Source organism: Podarcis liolepis, assembly GCF_965112155.1.
Source record: "Podarcis liolepis genome assembly, chromosome: 9".
In the NCBI taxonomy this organism is placed as follows: Eukaryota; Metazoa; Chordata; class Lepidosauria; order Squamata; family Lacertidae; genus Podarcis; species Podarcis liolepis.
The window spans coordinates 31205247-31226271 of NC_139564.1; the positions used below are offsets into that span (position 1 = coordinate 31205247).

General features: G+C 38.7%; 1 protein-coding gene across 6 annotated transcripts; it reads left to right on the plus strand.

The window, feature by feature from the left end:
• The first annotated feature begins 10 nt into the window (after positions 1–10).
• On the plus strand, positions 11–19709 carry ABHD18 (abhydrolase domain containing 18). Of its 6 annotated transcripts, none has more exons than XM_083520078.1 (14): positions 11–322; positions 1242–1291; positions 3858–3962; positions 4362–4446; positions 4874–4974; positions 5506–5584; positions 5679–5763; positions 7317–7344; positions 8851–8989; positions 9865–9954; positions 10399–10500; positions 14259–14631; positions 15680–15842; positions 17067–19709. In XM_083520078.1, exons 3-14 carry the CDS (start codon positions 3871–3873, stop codon positions 17116–17118), a joined length of 1389 nt encoding a protein of 462 aa, XP_083376204.1. In that variant the 5' UTR covers positions 11–322; positions 1242–1291; positions 3858–3870; the 3' UTR covers positions 17119–19709. The 6 variants fall into 6 exon arrangements, with proteins under 6 accessions (XP_083376204.1, XP_083376208.1, XP_083376203.1 ...); XM_083520082.1 differs by having other exon boundaries at positions 3935–3962; XM_083520077.1 differs by having other exon boundaries at positions 11–245.
• Positions 19710–21025: the final 1316 nt, after the last annotated feature.

Genomic DNA, 21025 nt, shown 5'->3' on the forward strand with positions numbered 1-21025 from the left:
TGCCGCTTCTCGCGCGGAGACGAGAGAGCGGGAAGAGGGAGTGAGTGACAGCGGCGACCTTCGAAGTTCTCCTCCGTTGCCCCGCCTCCCTCCCTCATTCACTGTGGCGGGACGGTGAAACGGAGTCCCGGAGGCTGGTGGATGAGAGGAGAGGCTGGGAAAGGGGGAGAGGCTGGAGGACGAGGACGAAGAGAAAGGAAACATCCCGCTCGCCTCTCCCTTCTGCCGCTTCTTCAGTGTGGCGGGTGGGGAGAATTCATTTTCTGCCTCCGCGCGAGCAGGACGTGCAGCCTGACGCGTCTCCCTGGGTGGCGGGACATGGGTAGGTCGTCGCCGTGGGGCGTAACGGAAGAGCCTGTGGGCTCCTGGTGGCACAAGTTGGGGTTCACACGTTGTCCTCCGTGCCTTCATTTCTCGGGAGGAAGGATAAATGTTATCCAAGGACCCTCCTTTCCACCCTCCTTTTTTTTGGCAAAGTTTTGTTTCTGGGTTAGTCGGCAATCCAGTGCATCTTCCAGCTCCATTGAATGCCGTGATTTCGCTTCCCAGCACGTAGGTTCGGACGGTCCATCCCTGCCTAACCAACCGCGTTGTAATTTTATTTGTTGGCGGGTCGGGTTGAAGGCGCGTTTCAGGGACAAGCTCGCAGTTAAATCAGTCACGAGCCCACGGCGCCCTTACCCATATGTGGGAAGCTTTTGTTTGCTTGTGAAGGTTATAACGAGAGTTCACCCGTTATGGTGAGAGGAAGGCCAACGAGAAAGGAACTTCGTTGAAGTGTGTGGATGCTGTATTTGCTTTGCCTTATATGTGTGTCTGTTTTCTAAAGCAATTGCTCTCTCTACGGATCCAGTGGCTATTGCTTATCAAAGCACCAACGTTAGGAGGCCAGAACAAAATTCTGAAAGTCTGAAACATGCTGATTCTGGCAAATAAAAAAATTATCTGCCTCCTTTGGGTGATACTATATTACCCTCTTTTTAAAAACTAGTGTGAGAGCCAGAGTAGTTCAGGGTATTGTATCAGCACCCATAGTGAGTGAAGTAGCTCATAACTCTGGCCTCTTGGTGGTGGGGTAAGTATCTCTGTTTAGGGTTTATAGTGTCAAATAGAAGCTGTCCTCCAGATTTGTTTTATAAAAAGGTGCTGAGAGGAAATCTGAAGCCATTCCTAGTAGCATATATACTCTTAATATTTTGAATTACATACAGAATTTGACTCATTCATACTTTGAACCACAGATATGAAGAGAGTTGCGGTTAAGAGAATTCTGGACTGACAAGGTTGACAGGTATGAACAACTTCTTGTTGAGAACCTTAATAGGTGTATGTTTTTAGTGTGTGGGTGTTGTATGAAAATGTGGTATGAAAACATTTGTTTCCTTTTTCATAAATTACATGGCTGGTTTTGTTGTTTTCAGGGTTGTCATACATTTTGCAGTGTAGATTGCCAGTGATGTATTGTAGGGGGGAAATGGTGTCAACTTTTTCTTTTTGTATATTGCAAAGATATTGCGTCCAAACCACGACTAAGACAGTCCTATGCACAGTTAGCTGGGAGTAAGCCACATTGTATTAAACAACTTATTTATTAATGGACATGAATAGGATTGCACTGTAAATCACATTCCTGATGTTATAATACTGCTGTGTAATTCATGGCCCACTAATTATAGTTTTATTATTTCTGTTCTTTCCTGTTCTCATTTTGATTCCAAATTGCAATGTGTTTATTTGAGGACAGTGTTTTTGAGGCCAAGGTTGCTGCTACAAATATTTCACACACTTTTGGATTAGTAAAAGCTGGTAGATTAAGTTTGGCAACATATTATCTTCTCAACATACTAACCTTGTATGCTGTCATTGTGAAACTTTGAAGCGTGACTGTAATCATGTTTTTACGCTCTGGAAAAATGCTACCTTATACCAAATATCAAGGTTAATCTGACATTACCAAAAGTTGGGAGGGGGTCATTTGCTAGGCTAACCATCTTGTGTTTCCTTGGGTTTCACTGTTTGGAGTGTGTCCTTGTGTGAATGAAAAATAACTAGCTTTTTCAGTAATCAAAGTACGGTATATTTAGAGCAGAATGTTGTATGTTTGAAAGATCTTACGTAGATTCTAGACTTCAGCACTTCAGCTCCTTGTTAATTTTTCATCCTGTGTTGTAATTGTTGGAAAAAATAGCAACAAAGAACCTTGGCTATCAAATTCCTGACATTGTTCTTGAAGAGTGAGATAGAAATATGATTCTGTTGATTTGTTTCCAGTCAATGAACTCAGTGGTAAGTGAAAAGACGAAATAGCAGTGGTGAAATATTAACTAAGCAATTACATTATGTCAAAGGATAAGGCAGGTTGCTTTTGTTTGCTTTGCTTGATAAGCAGTAGATGACCACAGCAATGATACTGAAATGATTTTCAGGAAGGAAAAGCCTCTCAGTGTTCGGACATAGCTTCTGTTTCTTTAGATGTACATTGCACAATTAATACTTTGACCTAGAGCTATCTTACAAAAGTCACATCTTCTATTACCTTAGAGTTTACTTTGGAAAGCATGCTAAAAGATCTCATTTTGGTTATGCAGAAGCAACCTAGTTTTGGAATGCCTACCAATAAAAATATATTCTTGCAACCATCATACTACGTATGAATTTAAGAGATTGAAAAGAGTGTGCGTGTTTTAAAATGAAGTTGAAAACAATGGGAAAGTTCATTCGGTTATTGCAACATTTACAAAATTGAAAGATTTACCCCAAAAAAGGGGGGGGGGAACCAATCACCTTTCCCTTCACTCAAACTAATGCATGTAAATTGAGCTCTCTTTGTAAACTCCTTACAGCTCTTTTCATTGTTACAAGGTGCACATTCTTTTCCAACTACAACAGTTTGTACTCTTGGAATTTTTCCAACATCTTTATCCACTAGGATTCAGTTCCTAAAATTAGGTGACTCTGTACTCTGTGGTATGTTGCTTATGCCACAACAAGTATTGCTCTGTTTAAACAGCTGTGTCCTAGGCACCCTTATAATTGGTCTAGGCACCCTTATAATTTACCCATTTGCAATACAAAATAATTTAACATGCAGAAGGTTTCTTTTAAATATCTGTTCAGTGTGAACAGCTGTGCAGGTAATAGGCTGTTTCAGTGTGTTTTACATTTTAAAAAGTTTTCATTCTTCTGTTCAGATTGGTTCCTATTCCTGAGTGGGAGATTATCAGCCAAACCTAACCATTGCATATTTTTGCTAGTTAACATAAGAGGGGCTGACACCACAGACCATAGAAAATGTAATTGGTAGAGAGGGCTCTGTGTGTTGTCACCTCCCCTCTTCTCCTGGGAGGGAGGAAATGTATAGTACTTCCTATTGCTCTGTCTCTCTTCCTTTGATCAGCATTGGATGTGGACATGCCTCCACTTGCTCCAGGTTTAGGCATATGCCTGAATCTGGTTATACTAGCAATATAAGTATTTTGCCTACATAGCTTTTCCCATTTGTAAAAGAAAGCAAACTGGATTAATAGAATGTCTTTCTCCCTTCACTGATATTTGCTGTTGTAGCAGAATTGCAACAAATTGTTGACAGGCAGCTTATTAAAGGTGCATCAAATCAAGTGCTAATAAATTCTACTTCCTTAGTCATTTTCTTAAAGCAAGTACAGGGTTTCTCTTAAACGAAGATTAATGTGCCAATTTCAAGCATGTTTTTGAAAGTTATATTGCACAATTTCTGTGTGTTTATAACTAGCGTTTGCTTTCATTGGAAATAAGAGTTGTACTTTTACAGTTACTAAGTAAGAAACAACAGTACTTTTCACCAGTATGTTAAACAGCTCTCTCTGTTCTTTTTCTAGATGTGTTTTGCTAATGGGTGTGAGTAAACTAGATGTCTTATACAGGCGCCTACTTCTCACTAAGCTTTTTATTCAAGGATGGGGAAGACCAGAAGACTTGAAAAGGTAGTTATGCTCACTCATGCTTATATTCCAGATTGGGGTACATGCTCTGTTTTTCAATTTCAAAAAATAGTACACCCAAAGCTTATATTCTGAGTGCACACTGAAAGCTTAAAACAGTTTTCTTATACTGTATGAAGGAAAAGTTAGAAAAGCATTTGTCTCAAATTGAAGGGTAATATTTGTGTTAATAGATGTTTAAATTTAAAGACTGGTGTCACATTAAAAATAAACAAAGCTTGTGCAGGAGGTAATGTTAACATTGGATATTATAGCATCCTAGGTAGGGGTGGAATTAAAGATCATTTAGGCCAAACAGAGACAAAATGATAAAACACATTTTTGTGTCTTGTGTGTAGTTATAGCTGAAACTTAACACTATTTTTTTTTTGTCATTAACAGAATATTTGCATTCAGAAAGATTATAGGAAACAGAGAAAAATGTCAAAATCTGGTTTCAAGAGACTATCCAGTGCACATCAACAAGGTATTAAGTTGCCTTTATTTTTTAAGTAGTTTAAGAGTCTTTGCAGATTTGCAATCCTGATTATGAAAAAGGATAACCATTTGATGAAAGGGGAGGTATCATTTGTTGAGTTGAAGTATATCTATAGAAAGGAACCTATGCTTGGTAATCTGCATGTTGCTAGAATTCACTAGATATTAGTGGAAGGGCTGTAGATCAGAGGTAGACCATCTGCCTTGCGTGCAGAAAATCCTTGTTTCAATCTCCAGCACCTTCAGGTAGGGTGCAGATATATTCTCTGCCTGGAGAGTTGCTGCTAGTCAGTGTAGATGATACTGAGCTAGATAGACCAATGGTCTGACACTGTATAAGGCAGCTTCCTTTGTCCCACCAAATGTACTTGTTAATGTTTGACAGCTTCAGTAAGAATGCAATGTTGTTACTGTAGGTTGAAGAGCAGTCAGACTGTAAGATCCTTGATGGGCAGTTCATTTCCCCCTTGGCTCATTATGTACCAGATATCATGCCACCAGAGTCCATCACAGCAAGGTAAGGACAGGCACCTAACGTAAGTTATGAAATTACAGAGAGTGAGATGAGACAAAATGCTGGTGAAAAGGTGACACATATGTGTGTTAATTTTGAATAAGGATAGGTTTGCATGTTGGCTAGGGCTTTGTCTGCACTGAGTGCCACTGGGAACAGCTACCTTATGTGCTGAGAGCTCCTCTTCAAATTTTTGTCCCAGTAAGTATAATACTACAATTAAAAAGGTCCTAACTAAACTTCGTCATGCCTTAAGGGACATTTTAGATCTCGTACAATGTTTTTCCCCCCCATACACATGTGCCAGTTATTCTGGATTTGCATTTGACTGGAGAAATGCCATATATGATGGCTAGCAGCAGTTTTAATTATCACGGTAGCTGGAAAACATTTTCTGCAATCATGCTTATTACTTAAGAGGGGGGAAATGCATTACTTGTCCTTGATGTAAAACTTTGTGTGATATTAGTTGCTAGTCTGTTAACTTTATTTCATGTAGGCATAGTTTTTAAATGATTGCTTTCTATTTGATAGGTTTCAGTTTTTAGTACCCAAGCTATGGAACAGCAAATACAGACCAGTGTGCATTCATTTAGCAGGCACTGGCGACCATGTAAGCATACAACATTACTTCATTAATGCTTTTTTAAAAAACCTGTTACACTTGTTCTATTTAATTTAATCTTATTAAACTTTTGTCTCTTTAGTACTTTTGGAGGCGACGCACGTTAATGGCCCGTCCAATGATCAAAGAGGCCTGCATGGCTTCACTGTTGTTAGAAAACCCTTATTATATCCTTTATATTAAGCAAAATGTATCTGTGAAGCACAGATCTAGAGAGGAAAGATGCTGCTGCCTAGTCATGTGTTTAGTTCCAACACTAATATGGTGAATGGAGATGTCAAATATGTAAAAGCATATGAAATGTAAACCATTTATATGTTTCCTGTATAGATTGGTAGCTTAGAAATTGACAAAACTATAGTAAATGACCTGTAAGTGACCTAATGATTATACTTAAGTATGTGTGGTTCTGCTTGAAAAGAAATCATATATTCTGTGGATATTTTGCAACTCTCCAAAAGCATAAATAACTCATATTAATGTTGTGTGTATGTAATCATATATAAAGTAAAACTATATGCAAATAGACTCCAGGGCATCATTATCTAAAATTAGACACATTTTAAATGCAGCTTGGGGAAGGCATGAGGACCATTTAAAGAAAAAATAATAGGAAAAGAATGCATTGCCCCACTTGATTGCCATGTTTTCATTAGGCTTGTCACAATTAAGAGATTCAGTTTCCAAATTACCAACCAGCAGTCTTTCATAAAATATTAGTTTTCTGTCTCCCTGTTTGAAGCCACTGCATTAATTTATCTATCAATAAACCTGAGGGTTTTTAAAAATCCAATCCTCTTCTGTTGGCATTTTGATAACACAAAAATGGAAATCTGTCACCAATTGGGCAGCTGTTAACAAATTCTGAATTACTTTCTTATAGAGATATTATATTTATCCCAAGATGTAGCCCAAGAGGACAAAAATTTAATTCACATATTATAATTTTCTTAATACTAGTTGGCAGCAATTAAACATTCAGAATGTTTGTGTGGAACGTGTCGATCATAGCCATCATTCTAAGCAATGTTACTGAAATTCCTAATAAAGCAGTAAGACAAGTTTTTCATATTGCTGTTTAGTTATATATAATGACTTGCCTAGATAAGTCATTCAATGATTGAAATGTTACACATGTGTGAACTCAAATCTCCTATGTCTAGCATAATGCATGAGCTCACATTAAAGGTAAAGGTAAAGGGACCCCTGACCATTAGGTCCAGTCGTGATCGACTCTGGGGTTGCGGCGCTTATCTCGCTTTATTGGCCGAGGGAGCCGGCGTACAGCTTCCGGGTCATGTGGTCAGCATGACTAAGCCGCTTCTGGCGAACCAGAGCAGCGCACGGAAACGCCGTTTACCTTCCTGCCGGAGTGGTACCTATTTATCTACTTGCACTTTGACGTGCTTTCAAACTGCTAGGTTGGCAGGAGCAGGGACCGAGCAATGGGAGCTCACCCCGTCGCGGGGATTCAAACCACCGACCTTCTGATCGGCAAGTTCTAGGCTCTATGGTATAACCCACAGCACCACCCGCGTCCCTCACATTACCTCCTGTTTAATTGTTAAATTGCAAGCCTAAAGCCACACAGTTAAAATAACTTTTATTTTAGTGTGCACATTTTTTAAAAAAAAATCTTTAAATATAAATTGTAATGAAAATGTTGAGACTCAAAAGGTATATACATTTCCATATTAATTTCTTTGACTCTTATCTGTACATGGATGCAGAAAACCCAAGGATCAGTTGTAAGTATTAGCAATGTACTGTATTCTGTGATACATTTAGGAAATAGATATACTGCTTAAAATTTACAAGTTATATCTTATTTCTGATGCATCGTGTTTATTTGAATTTATTCCTTTTTGCAAGAAACTCATTTTAAGCCACAATGGTCAATAATACAAATAGGAATATTGCATTCTGCCACTTTAGGGGCTAAGGTAAAGGTAAAGGTACCCCTGCCTGTACGGGCCAGTCGTGTCCGACTCTAGGGTTGTGCGCCCATCTCACTTAAGAGGCCGGGGGCCAGCGCTGTCCGGAGACACTTCCGGGTCACGTGGCCAGTGTGACGAAGCTGCTCTGGTGAGCCGGCACCAGCGCAGCACACAGAAACGCTGTTTACCTTCCCGCTAGAAAGCGGTACCTATTTATCTACTTGCACTTTAGGGGTGCTTTCGAACTGCTAGGTGGGCAGGAGCTGGGACCGAAAGACGGGAGCTCACCCCGCCGCGGGGATTCGAACCGCCGACCATGCGATTGGCAAGCCCTAGGCGCTGAGGTTTTACCCACAGCGCCACCCGCGTCCCTCACTTTAGGGGCTACATAACCTTTTAAAGTTGCTACCTTCTGCATACCTTGAATTTGGTAACTGTGTTAATGCTGAATGTCTTCAAATCCTTTATATAAGCTATTTCTAGAAATAACCTTGTTCCAAGTATGCAGCAACTTGGTGTTGCAAGATGTTCAGATGTATGAAAACTAAGTCATTTCATAGAGTGCCAATCGCTGTAAATAAATTTCACAGTGAAGGCTTTATGTGGCTGTAGCATTTCACTTGTTTCTTTTGCCAACCATTTTGAGTGAATAGTGGCAGCTTTCCCCAACTGAGAAGGGGAGGATAATACATTCCTCATCTCTGCATTCTTCCCTTCTGTTTCCCCAAATTAGCAAAGTGCTCTGAACAAGCATAGCATGATGGATTCCAACCAGGCACCAGAGCTATCCATCGTAAAGTTAAATTGTTGCAGTGTACTTGTAATACTTCACAGCAGACAAAACTGCTGTATAACTACTTGGAAAATAAATCCTGTAACTTCAGTGCAGGTATCTCTGCAAAACAAATTTGTTTAATATTGTAGCACATTTGAAATTCTGGCCTTAATAGTAATTGCAGATTGATGGCTAAGTTTCACAAAGTCCACAGCTTTTCTTCATATGGCAGTATCAATATTTTGAGGCCTTTTTGTCATAAAGCAACTTTATAAAGAAAATATTTTACTTTATTGGCCAAAATCCATTGTTGGCAGTTTTGTGTGGACTGTGCTCCTGTTAACTGTAGTTCAAATAGCTATATAGTTGGGTCCAGTTTGTCCAGGCAGCAGCTACTAGGTTTAAATATAATCATAACCCTTCCTCAAATTAAATGAGAGAGAGTTTTCATGAGGACAGTGGTCTGAATTGTGGAAGATATGATGATAGGTGCATTTGTTAATATATATGTAAAGTTTGCCTTTCTTTTCTCGGGAGAAAAGAAGATCATGTCTGAAAAATGTCTCTGACCTGTTTGTCATGGGAGGAGCTCTTGTGCTAGAATCAGCTGTTCTTCTGCACTGGTTAGAAAGAGAAGGCTATGGACCCCTTGGGATGACAGGAATATCCATGGGAGGACATGTAAGAACCTTTATTTGAAAAATAGTAAATAAGTTGAAGCTTACATATGTCTATCATTAGCTGGTTTTAAGTTTTGTAAAATAAGTTACAATATAAGTGAGTTATCTAAATCACATGACATAGACATGAAAAATGGGAATGCGCAGATATGGAAATGGCCTTACATTTTCATATTCCATTAGAATGAATACTGAATATAGTTTGATCAAATTCTTATTAAATTTCAAGTTTATGTCCTGGTACACATCCCAGGTACAAACCCATGAAACATATGAAGTATTGTTGGCCTATCACTTACCTTAGACAAGTCTACCTCAGCAAATCTGTTGTGAAGATTAAATGAGAACCTTACTTATGTTACTCAGAGATCCTTGGAAAAAGGACCTCAGGATTTGTATTAAAGAGGGAAGGAGGATTACTTGGAAGAAGAATTTGTATCGGATGCATACATAATGATTAAAATTATGAAATGCTTTTCAAAATCTGAAGTTTTAGATGATATTTTTATATAAATGCCACTTAAGTTTGTTGTGAATAAAATCTGGAAGGGGAAGGAAAAGGGAAGGGTTTTTTGTATTCTAAAATATGTTGAGGGGTGAAAGCTATTTCTCTCAGGTAGTAATTTCATTTTACTTGTGCTTATGAAAACAAAATAAGTCTGTCGCTCCCTAATGAATTATGAAACCAACTGTGCTGTATAATTTATTTCAATTTGCAGTAAATGCATTGTGTGTGTAAAGAAAACAGATAAAGATTTACGTTAAAAGGGAAAATACTGAGGTGACTAATACAATGCAAATCACAGGCGCTATTCATCTTTGGTGACAAGCAGTATGTAATCTGAAAAAAAAATTGTATTGTCTTCTATTTGACAGATGGCATCATTAGCAGTGTCAAACTGGCCTAAACCGTTGCCACTAGTTCCTTGTCTCTCCTGGTCTACAGCCTCTGGTGTTTTTACTACGGTAATCTATTTGTAGTGTACAATGCCAATAAGTGGGAAACCAAAAGGCTTCAAGGTCCTAATATTAATCTGGTTTGATTTATTGTTGGGATATTTCATAGTAGAAATACTTTGTGTTCTTGGGGTTAGGGTAGAGTTACCAAATTTTGAATTGAGGAGGAACTTTTTTTAAATAGTTATTCCATCTCTCAGTATCTCAACAAACATTTCATTTTTAAAATGCTTCATGAGGCATGAAAGGCAGCTGAGTGAAACATGCAAACCTAAAGCTTCCATGGTTCTTTGATCCTTGCCCTTGTTTGTAGATGTGCCCAGAGATGTTTTCACAGCTCATGGGGAAACTTTGCTAAAATGATATAAATTAAAATTATTCTTATATAGTTGGTATCTTTAGAATAAGAGTTCATAATGCCTTGTCACTGCTTTATAATGTCTTTAATTTCAGGGTGTACTGAGCAAGGCAGTGAACTGGAGACAGCTTGAGAAACAGTATTATTCAGAGAGTGTTTATGAAGAAGAGATCATTCAAATGCTTGAATATTGTGGAGTAGGTATAATTTTATTTTTCATACTAAATATTAGCTCCACAGTTTGACCATTGAAAACATGTCACAGTGCTCAAGCACTTCAGCAAAAACATTAGATATGAAACTATAGGATTTGTTATACAAATATTCTTGTCAAAAGATGCATTAACATTGTTTTTTTCAAAAATGCATTACCCTTCTACTCTTTATTAATTTTACACTGGTGAATGGTGGATTGTGAGAGAGCTTGTCAAACTACAGTATGTGATTAGGAAGGAGCATTTTCATCGTATGACTAGAACCAACCAGAGCACTTAACTAGAAAATTGAATTTTTGGATTGCTTTTTTAAAAAAAATACTGCATTTCCTCTTACATTTTGTATGTTGATTGCTAAATGGCTCCCATGTTTGTTACATGTTCACCAAAAATTTAGTAAACAACATAGCTGTTCATAGATGCTTAGAAATTATAACTAGGAATTATTTCTTGTTATCAGGTTATCAAAAACATTAACGTAAGGATCCATAGACAGAATATCAGATGCTGTATTTTCAATAGGAAAATGTAATGGGCCACCTGTCTCATTTCTCTTCAATAATAATAATAATAATAATAATAATTATTATTATTATTATTATTATTATTATTATTATTATTTAGGGACACGGGTGGCACTGTGGTCTAAGCCACTGAGCCTAGGGCTTGCCGGTCGGAAGGTTGGTGGTTCGAATTCCCGTGACGGGGTGAGCTTCCATTGTTCAGTCCCAGCTTCTGCCCACCTAGCAGTTTGAAAGCACATCAAAGTGCAAGTAGATAAATAGGTACCGCTGTCTGCGGACAAACATCGGCTCCCTCGGCCTATAGAGCAAGATGAGCGCACAACCCCAGAGTCGTCTGCGACTGAACCTAACGGTCAGGGGTACCTTTACCTTTATTATTTATACCCCACCCATCTGGCTGGGTTTCCCTAGCCACTCTGGGTGGTTTCCAACTGAATATTAAAAACTTCCCTAAACAGGGCCGCCTTCAGATGTATTTTAAAAGTAAGATAGTTGCTTATTGCCTTGACATCTGCTGGGAAGGTGTTCCACAGGGCAGGCACCACTAACGAGAAGGCCCTTCCTGGTTCCATGTAACCTCACTTCTCACAGCGAGGGAACTGCCAGAAGCCTCTCGGTGCTGGACCTCAGTGTCCGGGCTGAACAATGGGGGGGGGGTGGAGACGCTCCTTCAGGTATACATTAATACCTTGGTTTGCAACTGCTTTGGATTGCAACTGTTTTGGATTACAACCACGTCAAACTCGGAAGTACGTGTCCCTTTTTTTGGGTTACAGCCTGTTTTGGTTTACAACTGGACCTCCGAAATGGATTACGGTTGTAAACCAAGGTACCACTGTACAGGATCGAGGCCGTTTAGTTCTCCTGACAGTGGCCAGATGTTGGGGGTTTTTTTAGACCACTGTTGCAGAATGTGGAGGAGGGCTTTTTCTTTTTCTTTGGCGATCACTCATAGCCGAGTAAGATTGTCCTCCCTGAACACAGTCTTAATGGTGTGTCCCTAGGTGACTGTGGAGGCCAATTTTGGATCCACACGTCCTTTAAAAGGGGGTACATAGGTTTTTGGATGGGAGTTGATCATTGTGAAGGTTTGACAAATGTGCCTTCCTCTTCGCTTGTTTCATCCTTTCATCCTCAGTTTGAGTATCTTCAAAGTCCATGACACCTTTGGTAAAGGCTATTCTCCAATTGGAGCACTTGCAGGCCAGTGTTTCCCAATTCTCGGTGTTTATACTGCATTTTGTTAAATTTGCCTTGAAAGAGTCTTTAAACCTCTTTTGTGAACCACCAGCATTACGCTTTTCATTTTTAGAGTAGTCGCTTTGGAAGACTATAATCAGGCATCCGCTCAAATGAAGTGGTGCATGTTTCACAAGCGTACAGTAAGATTGGTAGTACAATAGCTCTGTAAACAAGCATTTTGGTTTCCCTGCAAATGTCCCGGTCCTCAAACACTCTGCACTTCAATCGAGAGAAAACTGCACGCACAGAGCTCAGGTGATGCTGGATTTCGGCATCAGTGCCTGCCCTTGTGGAAAGATAACTGCCCAGGTAGGAAAAATAGTTGACATTTTCCAACATTACACCGTTAAGTTGGATTTGTGGCGCAGAAGAGGGGTTGTTTTGTGCTTGTTGGTGCAGCACTTGGTTTTTTTGGATGTTGAGCGATAGGCCAAGCTTTTCATAAGCTTCTGCGAAGATATTTAGGGTGGTTTGGAGGTCATCCTCTGAGTTTGCACACACTACATCGCCATCAGGATTTTGAAGCTCTATGACGGAAGTTATGGTAACCTTCCTCTTTGCTTTCAGCCTAACTTAAGAGTTTTCCATCTGTTCAATATATGATTTCTACCCTGGTGGGGAGTTTCCCTTCGACAATGCTCCTTGCACTCCTGGTTCTATCCCTTTTAGTTAGGAAATAATTATAGGAGGACTTGGAGAAATGTGGCAGTGGCAGAAGAAGGGTTCTTTATTCTCCTACTCACCTGCGCAGTCTTTCCTAGCTGTTTCATATTTTGCATAGGAAACAAAAAAGCAATGACTAGATGTGCTAGGAGGCCACTAATGGAAGATGCCGAGCTGTTGCCACATCAAGTGACTGCTGGTAAAACTTATTGCCTGGAATTTCTGAAGATGATGGAGAATAGAAAACTTGGGGTTTTTGGTCTTTCCAATGCTAGTTATGTGTAATAAGCTTCTCAAAATATTGGGACTAAAATCTCCTCCTCCTAGTAAGAAAATTATAAATCAGTGGGAAAGCATCTCGTTCTCTAGGAACATTTATTCTATGTTAAGCAGAACTGAGAACTGCATATCTTGCATATTCCTTTACTCTTTCCAGTGGAGTTGGTACTGTATGCGTTGCAAGTACTCAACATTAGGTAACAGAATACACACAACCGCCTATATTGTTGTAAACTGCTTGGGCTTTTTTTTTTTTTAAACAAGTGTTATATAACTTTTGTGAAATAGATACTTTGAGAAAGCCTAGTGTAGAATGAGGATGATTTAATCATTTATGATAGGGGAAAGGACACTATTTTGAGATTTCTGCCTTTCTCTCTAAGGATGCTTGTGGATGTGCTTGCATTTGCACAGATTTCAAATTTCAGAAAATAAATTCCACCCCACCCACCCCAGATACGGTTAAATTAAAAGTTGTTAACACAGGGGTGCATTCATAAGGCAGTTTCATACAAGCCAAAGGTTGGGATATGTCACTTTAGTCTTTTCTATGTTTACATAGTTTAAGTGACTCACATTAGAAATTAAATTGTTCTCAAGATTCAACACTGTCAATTGTATCTTATATAATATAAGAGATATTTGGTGTTGTAGTCACCATATATTTGGGAAGTGTCTTGAGTTAAAATATAAACTCTGCCATATTCTTTTAGAGCAGCGGTCACCAACCGTGTCCTCCAGATGTTGCTGCACTTCAGATTCCATCATCCCTGACTTACTAGCATTCTAAGTAAAGTTCATGGCAATTGGGAGTCCCACCAGCATCCAGAACGCACTACATTAGATACCCCTGGATTAGAGTAATGGAACATCTAGCTCATTCAAGAGAGCAAATCATAGAAGTTGCCACATACTAACCCCCCCCCCCCCACACACAGAGCAAATGTTTTAGGGTTACCAGAGGAACTGATACCTTACAGGATATCTACCTAATATTCAAAGTGTCTTAATTGAATAGATATTTTTGTTTAGACAGATTCATTCAAGATGGGACAAGACTTTGTTAAAAATTCTCCTGGCAGTGTGGACAGTTTAAGCAATCTGGATCTGCATTCCGGTATGCTGAACCTGGATACCAGAAGCAAAGCTCTATCTTCGGAAGCTGGTCACTGCATTAGCAGTAGCAGAACTCCTCTAAGTGCCTCAGCGGAAGGACTGTTAGTGCAAGAGGCGTCAAAAATGCAGTGCATAAACCAGACGTTTTCAACCAGCAGCAGTAGCAATAAGGATTTTACCAGTAATCAGAAGCATCTGATAAGTGGAAAAAGGGACAGTTTACAAAGAGAATCTTTAAGATTCATGAAAGGGGTGATGGACGAATGTACTCATGTAGCTAATTTTTCAGGTACATGTTATTTTAATACAGTTTTGAAATTCTTCTTTTTGCTGCCCTCTGCCTATTTCTACCCTGTTAAGTAATACTTCTGTTTTTTATGTTTTCTTTTTCCAAATTTTCATTTCTGCATTTCTAAGTAATCTCTGAGCACATAAAGCATTTAAACCTGGTTTTTTTTTCTTTCTTCTTTATATTCAGTGGTGTCTAGTTTGTCTCATAGGACTAGAAATGTAGCTTATATCGTAAGTTGCATAGTGTGTGGAGTTATTTGAAGCCTCACATGATCACTAACAGCATAATTCTCTGGTCTGCGCAAGGCAAAAAGCAGATAGGGTTGAACACAGCTGTTGCCTCATTGTAGATTATGGTGAACTGGTGGAACAGCAGCTAGATCAATACCTATCAACATGCAAAGCTTTGTGTGAGCAGAGAAGGTATAGTAGCGGCTAGTGACATAAATATAAGTGGGACTAGGGCTCCTTGTTCTGCAAGGCAAGGACCAAAAAATATTGAAATGAAAAAATTGAGCACCAGGGCCAATTATTCTCAACAAAGCCCAGCAGAAAAACAAAATGCAAAACTGTGCCATAGACCATGCAACATGTTGAAATTGATAGGGCATGGTCATAGACAATACCCCACTACCCCATGTGTCTATGAACCAAAAAGACACAGGGAAGGAGGCCACAAGGTCAACATGAGACCACTGCAGATCACAAGATGATGCTAACATACTAGAGCAGGTTATTAGGCTATAAGGTGGTTCTTCAGCAGGATCAAGAAAGCTGGTTTCATAGTCACAACCTATTGTATATGGACTAATTTTCCTTTGCTGTTCTTTCCCATTCTTGTGTAATCTAACATAAGCTACTGACAGTGTTGCTTCAGCAGTAAAAAAGAACTAAGGCTGCATTAAATAGTTGCCATTTGCTGAAGACATGATTGTGAATTGTGGATTCCCATGCAATTACCTTGTAATTTTAACCTTTCTGTAACATTGTCTTCCAAACTAAAGATAGCATATTTAGCTTTAAAGAGCTTTGTCCCTTGTTCTCAGTTCCAGTTGATCCAACACTGATCATAGTAGTTCAAGCCAAGGAGGATGCTTATATTCCAAGAACTGGTGTACGTAGCCTTCAAGAAATATGGCCCGGATGTGAAATCAGATACTTGGAAGGAGGTCATGTTAGTGCATACCTCTTCAAACAAGGATTGTTCAGGTGAGGCATTGATTAAGCAATGAAAATCAAACAAAGCTTTTATACTCTACTACTACTGCATCTCTTAAGTGCTAAGTATACATATTTTGTTGTGGCAGTCTGAAAGTTGCCTGCATTCAACAGATTTAGGCCACTTCAAAGCTAGTAGTAAGTCATGGTTTTGTGCTATGTGAACAAGCTGAATTGAGTCTTGGGCTTATGGTCTCCCATCTCCTCAGTTTGAGCCAGGCTTGTTTTAACAAACCATAGTTTAAAATAACTATAGAGTTCCACCTAGCTTGGATGTAGTCTGAAACAGGAAATGTATACTGCCAGGTTGTTACAACAGTGAAGTGGTGGTGTATAAACCTAGGTTCTCTTATCATTAATTTAGTGCTAAATGACAGCATTACATCTGAAATGAGCTTTATTTCCTACTCAGTTCTGTTTTATATTTCAGTTGTTGCATTTGTTACCCCTAAATTGTGGATTTCTGAGATTTGTGGCTTTGTTTATAATTGGCAGGAAGTGCCCAGCATTGTCCAGGAATTTTTAGAAACACTTTTGTATGTGTGTGTTTTATAAATGGATAGTGTAATCTGTGAGTTTTGACTCATGACACTCAAAATTAGGTGAAGTCACACCAAGTCAAGTTTGGTCCATCAACTTGAATTAAAATTATGTCCATTGTTCAAATGTCAATGAAGACTGCTGCACTCCCTCCGCCCCCCGGACCTAGAACCCTCATCCTGGGTTTGGTGATGATTTATTGAGAGGCAGCCAAATCTATGCCAAAAAAATTCCGAAGTCCTGTATTGCTCTGCGAAATTGAATCAAAATGGCACCTAGCATCCAAACATTGCTGAAGACAACTGCCCCCACCTTGGGAATTTTCATGCCAAGTTAGGGAACAGTATTTCAAGTGGTGGCTGAAAATATGCAAAAAAATGGGCATAGTCATGGCAAAGTTATGCTTTATTCCACCATTTTTATTTTAAACTAGTATGCTGCATTCAAACATCAATGTATAGTCCACCACCCCAACTCAGGAACCCTCAATTTTGGCAACTATATCTCAAGAAGTATCCAAATGCTGAAAACAGACAAATGGACATTTTTCTAAAATTTATAGTAGAAGCAGGTGCTAAAATCTTTTGTTAGATCACTGTGCTGCATCTGGACAAAAAAATATTGTAAATTATTAGTGTACCTTCATTAATGTTGTTAATCTTCTCTTTCTCTTAGACAAGCTATATATGATGCCTTTGAACGCTTTCTCCAGAAATACGCTGTATAGCTCTGTCCTTTGGAGCCACTCTATATAGACTTGTTCTGAGCTCTTTTTTACATGGATCCTCATGTTGACTTCATGTGGAGAACAAGTCAGACATAAGTTCAGTTAAGTCACCAACTGGACGGTAAACTGAACGTGGCGTTATATCAGAATGAAATCAACCAATTTCAAACTTGCACCAGTCATGCCAATGACAATTTTAGCACAATTTCTTAATACAGGTAATGTCTGTCTAAAGAATAGGCTGATTTTTAAGACTATTGTTATTTCAAGAGTACACTTATCCTTTGAAGAGAGACCAACGCAGGCTGCTTAAATTTGGTTTATATAAATTTTAGCATAGGTTTCACACCCCAGGTTGTCACTAGGACTAGGAATTCAAAAATTCCTTCAGGGAGACCAACTAGACTCTCAATAATGAGCTCAACTTGAAAAGTTTATTCATAATAAAAATTATCAAGATGGCCTATGCAGACTCTGGGGAGTAGGCAGCTACATACCCCCACAATCTTCTGTATTCCCTGGCCCTATTTCAACTTCAGTTGGAAGAACAAAGTTTGCACATTACTTTTCTGCACCTCATAATTGGTTCTTTAAAACTGTTTGTCCACCTTTAATCATTTAAAGTAGCATGCTAGGTGTGCTCTTATTTTAAAATGGAGGGAGGAGGTGCATACTTCTGTTGAGGAATCATAAAATGTTAATTGACTGAATTGTTATACCTGAAATGAAAATAAAGTGTGAATCCTTCTGTATATGTTGCATGTTTAATGTTGGTTTTCTTACAAACTATTTAGCATCATGTTGCAGTAAAGAGGGATTAACTTCATTTGGATCCAACCCAATATTGTAGTTAATTCCTCTTTAGTTCCATTGAAATCAATGGGACAAGTTAATCAAGACTAAGTTGACTCTCAATATTTTTAATGGGATGAAAGTGACCATCTTCATTTGGATCCAATCCTTATTATCCCAGCATTCCCCATGCTGTCTCCCACATAGTTCCAGAAGGTCCCCCAACACTCCAGAACAGCCTTCAATGGGGCTGCTGTGTTTCAGGGAGCAGGACTTGGTGAAAATAAATTCCCCCATTATTCAGTGGCTGCATCCTGTGACTTGAGCTAGCCTCACAGAAGCTCTTCATCTTACCCATTGTATTTTCTTTCATATTATATGGAAGTTAGTATGTGCTATTGAATTTGATAAAATATTATTGTGGCTGAATCCAATAAAGTTATAACTTCTGCTCACACAACACAATCTCTTTCCCTCCATCCCAAATCTGCTAGAGGGTTGGGGGGAAGCTCAGAGGAGATTGGGGTTCTGTTGTGTGAGTGGAAGTTGTTAAACCCATGTAGTGACTTAGTTGGATACAACTCTCTAAGTGTAACTGGATTCTGCTGAATAATTAAAGTTGAAGTCAGCCCACTTATCTAGGAATAGGTCCCATTGAATTTGGACATGTTTAGTACACCTGCATAAGACTGTACGTACTAGAATATTTTTTGAAGAGCAAAGTCTGATGAAGAGGAAGTTTATTAAAAGTACCAAAGCCTAAGTAAAAAGAAAACTTGACCGAACTTCCTAATCGTAGTGAACAGCACTTTACGCTGAAGCAGCAGCTTTAAGTGGATTCCAGATACTGCTGAAGTCTTGTTCAAAGTAATTTCCTGGAGAACTAAAGTATTAAAACTCACTCCTTTGATGATAAGTTATGGATAACTGCAGACCCTCCAAGTGTCCCTATTTTCCAGGGATAGCCCCGGATTTACAGAAGCCATCCCGGTTTCAGATTTGATCCCAAAATGTCTCATTTCCCCCTAGGATAGCCCTATTTTCATCTGAGAAATGTTGGAGGGTATGTAACTGGCACAATATTTAAAATTAAGTATTTATGGCCCACATGAATCGGCTCTATGCCTCTTTTTGGAGTGTTCCGGTTCCAGGTTTCTGGAACACCAGAATTTGCAAAAACGGATTGGCTTGAAATAGCTGGACGTTTGAATATGGAATCTGCCACAATATTATGCATCTACTAGAATTTTATACTGCAAAATCTGCTGTAGCAGGAGCAGTAACATGCTTGAGTGTCCAATTTAGTGATTAAGGGGGTGGTATTCATTGCTAGTGCTACCCAGTGTAGACACACTGAAGTTAATGGACATGGTGGGTTCCTTGTAAAGCACTTTGAGGTCTTTTTCAACAATCCAAGTGGTATATAAATTTTGCTAAATAAATAGTCAAATTTGTCTAAATATCATTATTCTGGGACTACTGTTTATGTGAATTAGTGTGTCATAATCATATGCTTTCAACAGTATTTTATAGAATTAATTAATCTTGCATTTAAAGTGCATTCTGTATTTCAAAGACCGGCAAAATTATTGGTAACAAAGTCTTTGATAACAAAGTTTTGTGGCCTTACTATATTCAAATGTCTCTAATACTCTTGCCTAACACAATTCATTTAAAATAATTTACTAATGGTGTTCTAATCAAAAAGGAAAATCATAGTTAAATGAAAATAAGTTTCAGAATTCTGTGTACTTTTCTAAACTGCATTTTATATTTTTCAATAAAACCTTGCAAAAACATTTTCATGCTGCTGGTCTGTATTGTGAAGAGCCTTCTTGTAGACAGTTGCTTTGTCATTAGGCTCCAATGAAAGTACTGTATCCGAATTGAGTGGCCAAACCAAGTTTTAGTAGGCTCTGCGACTGGGATTGCCGTACCCATGGGCTCTATGTAATCTTAAATGGCAATGTTTTATATGAAAATAGTTGACTTCTTCCAAGACAACTCTCCCAAGAACCTGAATTACTCAATAGTGAAAAAACAAAACACAATGCTCATACATAAAATATACTATTTGAAGTTTCATATTTGCTGTATCTAATTATTGTCTACTTCCAGGGAATATACACTATTTGGAGTATGCTTCGGCATAAAGGTGTTCTCAACCAGAAACATCACCCGTTTTGTCTTTGCTATGCAGCCTTGATGAATCTAATGAATGACCTTGTCAAGATGTTCTCCGTTCAATCTTGAATCGTTTAGGAAAATATGACATTGGAAATCATTCTATATAAATAACACAATTTCCTGAAACTTGAGCCAAAATGAGTCCTAGATCTTTATGTCCTGTACTCAGAAAGCTTATTTAAGAAGGAGCTTATATTTAAGAACTGATTTACCCAGATAAACAGTCTCTCAAAGTAGCATGTAATATCCTTCAATGGACAGTATGAGCCACAGTCGTCTTCCTGGATGATCACTCATAGCTGAGTAAAATTGTCTTCCATAAACACAGTTTTAACAATGAGTCCGTAAGTGACTCTGGAGGCCAATTCTGGAACCACACGTCCTTCCACAGTGGGGACATAGGTTTCCCGGCAGGAGTTGATCACAGTGTGGATTTGCCAAGCATGCCTTCCTCTTAGCACGTTTCTTAATATGAGCCACAGGTAGACAAGCAGCATTGGGTATGTAGTAGAATGAATAGAAGCATCTAGCATACCTAGGTATCAGAACCTAAAACTAATCCAATACAATTGGTCAGTAAAAGATGTTGGACATTTATGCTATTGACTCCATAGCTAAAGTGTAGGTAGCAGTAATATTAATACAGAAATTTGCATTGTGGGAGAGACATATGCTGTCTCCCATTATTTGCCCCTAAATGTCTCTACCCAGTAATGCAAGATGGAGCAAGATGCCCTCCTGATGCCCTCATAACCACTTTCATTTGTGGTTTAGGTTCTTCTCATACGTTTTTATCTGTTCACGTGATTTACAGACAGGCAGTTTTTTCCTAACCATTTCGCATACACAATTTTATGAATTTCATGCATTTTAAGTTGCATGTTCTAGTTGCCTTCTAAAATTATTTGTAGTTAGGTAAATTTAGGGG